The 9,862-nt window shown below is 40.5% G+C and overlaps 1 protein-coding gene across 1 annotated transcript in view; it reads right to left on the reverse strand.

Annotated features, from left to right (window-relative positions):
• Positions 1 to 7,457: 7,457 nt before the first annotated feature.
• LOC311228904 (EH domain-containing protein 3) overlaps positions 7,458 to 9,862 on the reverse strand; it is a 51,238-nt gene continuing 48,833 nt past the window's right edge. Inside the window, exons 9-10 of the mRNA XM_084314862.1 lie at positions 9,004 to 9,168; positions 7,458 to 8,099 (exon numbers count right to left, since the gene is read on the reverse strand). Coding sequence (XP_084170988.1) covers positions 7,572 to 8,099; positions 9,004 to 9,168 — 693 coding nt within the window. The 3' untranslated portion in view covers positions 7,458 to 7,571. The remainder of the gene's footprint in view (positions 8,100 to 9,003; positions 9,169 to 9,862) is intronic.

The raw sequence follows: 9,862 nt of genomic DNA on the forward strand, positions 1-9,862 counted from the left end.
GTGTAGGAATTGCCAGTGATTGGTTTTGCAGAGAGGAAATTAAACTTCTCAGTTGCAAGTATTTAAAAAAAATGCTTCCTTGGGATGCTGTATTTTATTGATAGTTCCTCAAAAGGCATCAAGACCCCATCTTTGTAAAGGTCAGATATTTTACTTATTCCTTCTTTTGTCCATAGTTTGAATCCGGCATCCAGTTTGCCTGGTTTGCAACCATTTTGAAACAAATTTCAGATCTAATTGTTGCTACATGCTAACAATAGGGAGGAGAAACTAACTGCGTTTCAATATTTGTCAAAAACGTTACCTTTTGTGGCTTATTATCCCAAATAATAATAGTTATTGAAATAATTCATTCAGAACGCTGAACTTTGAACCCCCACAGTATCTGACAGGAAGTGTAGTTCGGAATAATTCCAACGCTGATCCACAGCTATGCATCCCCTCGCCAAAATGGCAGCAAAAAACTACAATTCCCATGATTCAAATTTTCCAAAATGGTCGCCGTCTTGTAATAGACTTCAGCAAATCGAGAAGTTAAAACTATCTAATGGGAGGGCGGTCAGGTGGCGTAGCGGAGATTCCTTTTGTCACCAACACTGGAGACGCTGGAGACGCTGGGTTCGCGTGTTCGAATCCAGCTCCCGGCGTTGTCACCAGCTTGGCTGGCCGTTCACACTAATACAATTGGCAGTATTAGGGGGTGGGGAAAGCTGGCGGTTGGGTCCTGGGCGTTGTGGACAGCGAACCCTACAGTTCGGTCGGGGCGCCTGCTCAGCGAGGGTAGGATCTGGAGAGAGGTAGTGTGGCCTCCCACAAGTCGTTACACTCTCCCAGTGAGAATCTGCGCGGCTGCCAGCTGGCTGCACATGCGTCGGAGGAAAGCATGTGACAGTCTCCGGCCTCTCGGACCAACAGTAGGGGAAAGTGCGCAACAACCAGGAAGGGGGTTGGGAATTGGCATAATGACTAACAGTGGGATGGGAGAAAAATCGGAAAAAGGAGGGGGAAAAAGATAAAATAAAGAATAAAATAAAAAACTATCTAATGGCACTTTTAACCTATTGCTAAACTAACGTATTGATGATAATATACATTCTACATGCTTTTGTGACATGTTAGTGATGTTAATACTTGAAAACGTTTGATTAAAAAAATCGCCAAAAATATGCAACACTCTGAAAAATATTGATTTATGACCATATGCCATTTTTGGGTCGGTCACCGACCCCGTCGGGTGGAACAGGTACAAGCCAAGGACAGCTATACCATTACTCTTGGAGGAGAGTGCAGATACTCCAAAAATACCCCAAACACACACAGACCTCCCGTGACAATACGCGATCTTGTATTTCCTGTGTAGTCATGTTATGTCATTATCATTATCATTATTATTATTATTATTATTATTATTATTATTATTATTATTATTATTATTATTATTATTATTATTATTATTATTATTATTATTATTATTATTATTATTATTATTGTTATTAATATTATTATTATTATTATTATTATTATTATTATTATTATTATTATTATTATTATTATTATTATTATTATTATTATTATTATTATTATTATTATTATTATTATTATTATTATTATTATTATTATTATTATTATTATTATTTAGTGGGTAGAGCAAGACACTAACACCACCAAGGTTAAGGGTTCCCTTCCCTGTGTAGCACAATGGGTAGGGCAAAGGCAATAACACTGCCAGGGTTAGGGGCTCTATTCCCTGTGTAGCTCAATTGGTAGAGCAAGGCACTAACACTGCCAGGATTAGGGATTATATTCCCTGTGTAGCTCAATGGGTTAGGGGTTCCAATGTTAATATTTTACATCACAGACACTGTGTACTCATTATTTTACATCTCAGACAATGTGTACTTATTATTTTACATATCATATAGGCCTACTGTGTGTACCTATTATTTTACATATCATATACTGTGTGTACCTATTATTTTACATCTCATATACTGTGTGTACTTATTATTTTACATATCAGACACTGTGTACATATGATTTGATAAGGGTGTGGGAATGAGTGCACTGGAAGTGAACATGTGGGAGTTAGATGGGCATTCCGCCATGCACATGACAGGAACCCACACATTGTGAACTGCCCATGGACTCTTTTTTTGTTAAAAAGAAACTGTGTTTGTTTTGTCACCGCACTAACCAACTAAAAACTACTAAAACACAAACTAACTAACGCCACCAGGCCACGCCGCTCAAGTGAGCTCAGACAGAGCTGGCCCCAAGGCTGTGATCTTGTGTACTAAGTTGGGAAGATAACCCCACTGTTATTACAAGGCTGTGATCTTGTGTACTAAGTTGGGAAGATAACCCTACTGTTATTACAAGGCTGTGGTCTTGTGTACTAAGTTGGTGAGCTAACCCTACTGTTATTACAAGGCTGTGATCTTGTGTACTAAGTTGGTGAGCTAACCCTACTGTTATTACAAGGCTGTGGTCTTGTGTACTAAGTTGGTGAGCTAACCCTACTGTTATTACAAGGCTGTGATCTTGTGTACTAAGTTGTTGAACTAACCCTACTGTTATTACAAGGCTGTGATCTTGTGTACTAAGTGAGTAAGCTAACCCCACTGTTATTACAAGGCTGTGATATTGTGTACTAAGTTGGGAAGATAACCCTACTGTTATTACAATGCTGTGATATTGTGTACTAAGTTGTAAAGATAACCCCACAGATATTACAAGGCTGAAATCTTGTGTACTAAGTTGGTGAGCTAACCCTACTATTATTTAGGGTGACCATATTGTGATTTCCAAAAAGGACAGAGGACACTCTGTCCCCAGCCTCAAGATACTTAAATGATACTCAAAATGTACTGAAAGATGCCTTATAATATTTATATATTTAAATTATGCCTCCTCTGTATGGATAGGAAATTATTATTTATATAATTTTTTTATATAACAAAATAATATCTGTCTAAGTTACTCAACATGCTTTATTATGCCTAAAGTATAATCTATCTGACAAATCTCAAGAAAATTACTTAAAAATCAACCTATAATAAAATAATAGCTCTTTTCAAGTCTTACTGGAAAAAATAAATAACAAAAAAAAGAAATTCTAAATAGTACCTCTTCTGTATTACGTGTGGTCACCCTTGTTACAAAGGGTCAGATTAAACCGAATATATATATTTATTGCCTGAGATCCCATGTATAATATTTGTATATCGTTTGATATCCCTTGTATATTCTTTGTACATATACACGGAATATCCCTTTACCTGGTACAGGACAGACCATAATATTCGTTCTCCTATTGGAAGCGATCCCCTAGGCGCCACGGCCATACCCCCAATGCCGAGTTCAAAGCCACCGCCAAGGCTTGTCTCAACATGCCCAGTTTTGCGCAGGAATACGAGACAGAAATGAGGTTGGCACTAGATTATTCACCGTACGTATAAATACGTCGCAGGTGGATACAGCAGTAGTCTTGTCTTATCCTAAAACGTTCGTTCAACGTATCGTTCGTTCCTTACTAGTAAAGCCTTCATCACGAGTCAACGACCAAGTGAAGTGAGCAACCTTGCGTCTAAATGGAGCACTTATAGCCGCGTGCGAATAGGATAGTAAAAGTGTCAGAGCTTAGTGAAATAACGTCAAGTTCGACCTAGTTAAATGTGAAGTACCGTGCACAGGAGAATCTACACCGGTGAATGCAGAGCCTTTTCCGGCTGGATTGTATTGATTTTGGTGCTGTGGCTGCTGGACCAAGAGAGCCGTCTACCCGCTGCTGTGTGGGATTTACCCGTGGGGAGCATCACTCGAGCCCGTCTCTAGGAGAGGCTGGCTGGCTTTCACCTATGCTGTTGCGCATACTTGAATTATAGCTGCTGCTTTCGTCTGCCGATCAAGGGAGTGGTGTACCGCCTCCCGTAGCTGGAGCTTATTGATTCCCCGTTGATCCAGACTTTTGCATTCGAACATTCCTCCCCCCTGCTGGCTTACAACCGGAGGGAACCCCCTTGGTATCTCCAGCTGACCTACGAGTGTACTATATGTAATTCTTATGCTACGGGTGGTATTAATTATCCCCTGCGTGATATGCTTGTGGACTTACGCTCTTGACCTATTCATGCACATTCTTCGCCTTACAAGCGCAACTCTCAATCTTGATAAGTAATGTAAGATAATCTTCGTGCTCTTCTAATAAATATTCTTCTAAACAGTATTTCTTGTGAAGCCGTGTTGTTGTGGGGGTGTTCATCACATATACCTGTGTACTGTATGGCCAGTAGTAATGTACATAACGCAGTAGTGGTTTAATGATACCATACTTATTCAATACAGTCAGGGAATTGTACCCCTCAGTTACAACCCTACTGTTATTACAAGGCTGTGATCTTGTGTACTAAGTTGGTGAGCTAACCCTACTGTTATTAACATTTTACAGCTGAAATATATTTCCTGAATTTCCCCAAGGGGATCAATAAAGGAATATCTTATCTTATTTTAAATACTGCCTGTAGTGATTTGGACCTGGTCTAAACTTTTCCCTTGGGGACATATTACTCTGAGGACAGCTGTGTGCTTTTCATCATCTAGCCACTTACTGTCCATAACATCAAAAGGTACTTCACCCTTTCACTACCTAAAACATTTACATGTAGTCATTTAGCTGATGCCTTTATCCAAAGCGAGTCAGCAGGAGGGGTGCACTTCTGGCGGCTAAGGGTCAGTGGTATTGTTCGTCAAACAGTGTCAAACTTGAATGTTACACTTTGAGTGCATAGTAATATAGCATGTAGCATGATAGGTAGTAGTGTTACACTACTACACTACTAGTGTAAGGATAGACACATAGTGGTATGGTACTGTCGTGGAAATATATTATCATGTTCTTATATATCTGTGTTGAGATATCATGTTATACAGCTTATGACCAGATTGACTGGTTAATGTGTGTATGTCTCTTTAAGAGCACTCTGACATCCTACCAGTCATAACAAAGTTGTTGTTGCTCCCAGTTACTGAGAACCATTTTGTTTGCCTTCGTCATCATATCTGATATATTGTTGTCTGACAACTGTGTATTTGACATACGTGTGGACAGCGTTCTGGGTCAGTCTTCGGCCAGACGCTAGTGGGTTAACATATACTGGCTCTGGCTGTTGACTGTCCTATCATTGTGGCCACGGTGAAATAAACGTTCTTCTTATTGTTAATAAACTTTTCTATTATTAATAATGACTCAGAATGATTTGTAAGCGGCTCATCGTTTGGTCCTTTAATATTTCCCATTACAGTACATAATAGTAAAAGACATCAAGACAGTTTTATTTTCTTTTTTTATTTCACGTTTATGTGGCTGTTTCACAAACGTACTGTTAAGACTTCTAACATCGACAGTAACATCCCATTGTTTACTTATTCTGTAAATGGTCTATTTACAATCAGTTCAACATTTTAAGCCCTTCTGGGTTTTTTAGACCCTAAAAGCCATGTTTTATTTGCCAAGATTTCCCAGAGCACCACTGAGCCCCCACTCCACTGTGTCAAGAGAGACTGGCTCCTCCTCTGAGGCAACCAAAAGCACAACGTGCTAACAGAACCTTTATTTTTATTAATCAGTTTTTTCCCATGGAGGTTATTAACTATACCATATATATAATACTGAAACATGTTTTAATATTCTTACATTCCTTCATCTCATCGTCATAACCTGGAGATATAATGAAAAAAAATCTAAATCTATGTGTTCATCTGCACATTATTGGGAATAATATATAATATCTTGATTAAGGCCTTATTCAGGATAAGGTGTTTATGTGTATTAATATTCCAGATACTAGCTAATGTCCTGGTTAAGGTGTTATTCAGTATAAGATGTTTATATGTATATTAATATTCCAGATATTAGCTAATATCCTGGTTAAGGTCTTCAGGATAAGATGTTTATATGTATATTAATATTCCAGATACTAGCTAATGTCCTGGTTAAGGTCTTCAGGATAAAGTGCGTATATTAATCTTCATAACCTGATCACCAATATTCGAGTATACATGAATAAACAGAATAATCTGAATATTACCATGGAAACAAAAACAGACCATAAAACCAACAGGATCAGATGTTTACATGCCTCAGTATCACAGATAACAACAACATCATATCCCAGATATCATATTCAGGTTTCTCATAGTCAATTTTAGGGGTGGGGATAACAAGAGTCCTGCGGCTGCGATACCATGTTTTTATGATACTTAAGTCACGATACGATGTATTGCGATTTTGCGATATACTTACATGTATTACTTTTATTCCAACTGCAAATGATTTCCCAACATGATGATTTGTCAACATCTGCAGTAAAAATATATATACAACATTTGTTTTATCTAATAAGATAACGTTTATAGTCTGTTCACCTCATTCCAATAATTTTCATTGCAGCAATATGGGATTGTCAAGCAAAAATAAAATCAATACTTGCCATCCATGTATCGATACAATATCGCCGCGCAAAATGTTGTGACACTATGCTGCATCGATTTGTTCCCCCACCCCTAGTCAAGATATGAACAGGATATGGTGTTCACATGCCTTAGTATCCCAGATAATCAGCATATCCCAGATTACATTTCCAGGTTTCTCATAGTCGAGATATGAGCGTATCTGTTGTTAACCGGATATGGTGTTTACATTAGTCTAACCTGTGTGTGTGTGTGTGTGTGTGTGTGTGATCTATCTATCTATCTATCTATCTATCTATCTATCTATCTATCTATCTATCTATCTATCTATCTATCTATCTATCTATCTATCTATCTATCTATCTATCTATCTGTCTGTCTGTCTGTCTGTCTGTCTGTCTGTCTGTCTGTCTGTCTGTCTGTCTGTCTGTCTGTCTGTCTGTCTGTCTGTCTGTCTGTCTGTCTGTCTGTCTGTCTGCCTGCCTGCCTGCCTGCCTGCCTGCCTGCCTGCCTACCTGCATGCCTGCCTGCCTGCCTGCCTGCCAGCCTGCCTACCTACCTACCTACCTATACCTGCCTGCCTGCCTGCCTGCCAGCCTGCCTACCTACCTACCTACCTATACCTACCTACCTGCCTGCCTGCCTACCTAAATACCTACCTAAATACCTATCTATCTATCTATCTATCTATCTGTCTGTCTGTCTGTCTGTCTGTCTGTCTGTCTGTCTGTCTGTCTGTCTGTCTGTCTGTCTGTCTGTCTGTCTGTCTGTCTGTCTGTCTGTCTGTCTGTCTGTCTGTCTGTCTGTCTGTCTGTCTGTCTGTCTGTCTGTCTGTCTGTCTGTCTGTCTGTCTGTCTGTCTGTCTGTCTGTCTGTCTGTCTGTCTGTCTGTCTGTCTGTCTGTCTGTCTGTCTGTCTGTCTGTCTGTCTGTCTGTCTGTCTGTCTGTCTGTCTGTCTGTCTGTCTGTCTGTCTGTCTGTCTGTCTGTCTGTCTGTCTATCTATCTATCTATCTATCTATCTATCTATCTATCTATCTATCTATCTATCTATCTATCTATCTATCTATCTATCTGTCTATCTATCTATCTGTCTGTCTGTCTGTCTATTCTGTAATTTTTCTCTTGGATGGTGGTATGAGATGGGGTGGGAGGTCAGATGGCAGTTCGTGGCCCTCTAACTTAACCTTGATCAAATGATTGGCCAAGGCAAACTCGTCATCGTCCAGCATGCCGTCCTTGTCAATGTCGGCCAGCTTCCAGATCTTGCCGAGCACCGTGTTTGGCAGCTTGGACTTCACCATCTCTCTCTTCGCGTTGGCACCGGTCACTTTCCCATTCACCGGTGACAGCGTGTAGAAGATCTCGTCGTAGGCAGGTTTGTCGCGAGATACGACCCAATCGGCGTCGTCGATGCCCTCGCCGGCGCCCTCGCCGTAGCCGTGACCGAACGGGCCGTCCTGTGTGCCGTCGAACGCGCCACCCTTCACCACAGGCTTGGGCCGCTGCGTCTCCTCCTGGCGCACCAGGACCATCAGTTGAGCGATGTCGCTGGACAGCATGTCATCTACCGCGTCCAAGAGCTTTGACTTCAGGGGCTGGAACTTAGTCCAGTCCTGAGACTGTAGCTGGTCCTGAGAGGAGAGAGAGAGGGTAGAGGGAGAGACAGAGAGAGGGAGAGAGAAGAGAGAGAGAAAGAGAGAGACAGAGAGAGAAGAGAGAGAGAAAGAGAGAGAGGGACAAAGAAAATGGAGACGAGAGAGAGGAGATTGGGATATAGAGAGGGAGAGAGAGAAGAGAGAGACGAGAGAGAGAAAGAGGGAGAGGGAGAAAGAGAAAGTGGGAGAGGAGAGAGAGAAGAGAGAGGGAGATAGAGGAAAGAGAGAGAGAGGGAGAGAAATAGAGAGAAGAGAGGGGGAGAGAGATAAGGGAGAGAAGAGAGAAAGGGCGAGGCAGAGATAAAGAGGGAAGAAGGGAGAGGAGAGAGAGGGGAGAAAGAAAGAGGGAAGAAGGGAGAGGAGAGAGAAAAAGACGGGAGAGAGGCAGTTTGTTTATTATCTTATCGAATTTATCTCAGTTCGTCTGTCTGTGTCTATCTATCTATCTATCTATCTATCTATCTATCTATCTATCTATCTATCTATCTATCTATCTATCTATCTATCTATCTATCTATCTATCTATCTATCTATCATCTACAGTATCTATCTACAGTATCTATCTATCTATCTATCTATCTATCTATCTATCTATCTATCTATCTATCTATCTATCTATCTATCTATCTATCTATCTATCTATCTATCTATCTATCTATCTATTTTCTTATCTATCTACTATCTATCTATCTATCTATCTATCTATCTATCTATCTATCTATCTATCTATCTATCTATCTATCTATCTATCTCTATCTATCTATCTATCTATCTATCTATCTATCTATCTATCTATCTATCTATCTATCTATCTATCTATCTATCTATCTATCTATCTACTATCTATCTATCTATCTATCTATCTATGTATCTGGTCTACCTGCATCTTCTTCAGGTTGGGGAAGTCTCCAGGTGATATCTGGTGCTCTCTCTCTATGCGCGAGTAGATCTCTCCCAGACTGGAGATCAGATCCTTCTTCTTGTTCTCCTTCCCAAACACAGAGGGCATCTCTCTCTTCAGAGAACTGATGATGTATGCATGGACCTGAGAGAGAGAGAGAGAGAGAGAGAGAGAGAGAGAGAGAGAGAGAGAGAGAGAGAGAGAGAGAGAGAGAGAGAGGAGAGAGAGCAAGAGTGAGAGTGAGAGAGAGAGAGAGCCAGGGAGAGAGAGAGAGGTTCAAAGATAGACTAGTTTATTATTTCCTTTTCAAATCTGTCTGTCCATCTGTGGTTCTACATTTAAATGATGTACATTTTCTTCTTCGATAAGACAGAGGATTTAGAATTTTGTGATAAAAAAGGGAAAAAAATCACTAGATGCCAAAACTAGCTTAGCATCCTAGCAGAGGCTCTCCCACATCACCAGCTTAACACACACACACACACACCTACACACACGCACGCATGCACGCACGCACGCACGCACGCACACACGCACGCACACACACACACACACACACACACACACACACACACACACACACACACACACACACACACACGAGACAAGACATTTATGAGCAATGACATAGGGACACAGCACTTACAGTAATGCACTGCTTTATGATAAATGTGTGCGTGTGTGTGTGTATCCTTCCTCCATATTTCCTAGGACTACAGGAAGTGGACTATCTTCTCTGATACATGACATCCTGTCCCAACAGGAAACAGGAAACAATCCACTCAGAAGAGAACAACTCATTTGTCATGTAGATGCTAGATCATACCGGGTCATTGGA

The sequence above is a fragment of the Notolepis coatsorum genome, assembly GCF_963971535.1.
Source record: "Notolepis coatsorum genome assembly, chromosome: 5".
Taxonomy (NCBI): domain Eukaryota; kingdom Metazoa; phylum Chordata; class Actinopteri; order Aulopiformes; family Paralepididae; genus Notolepis; species Notolepis coatsorum.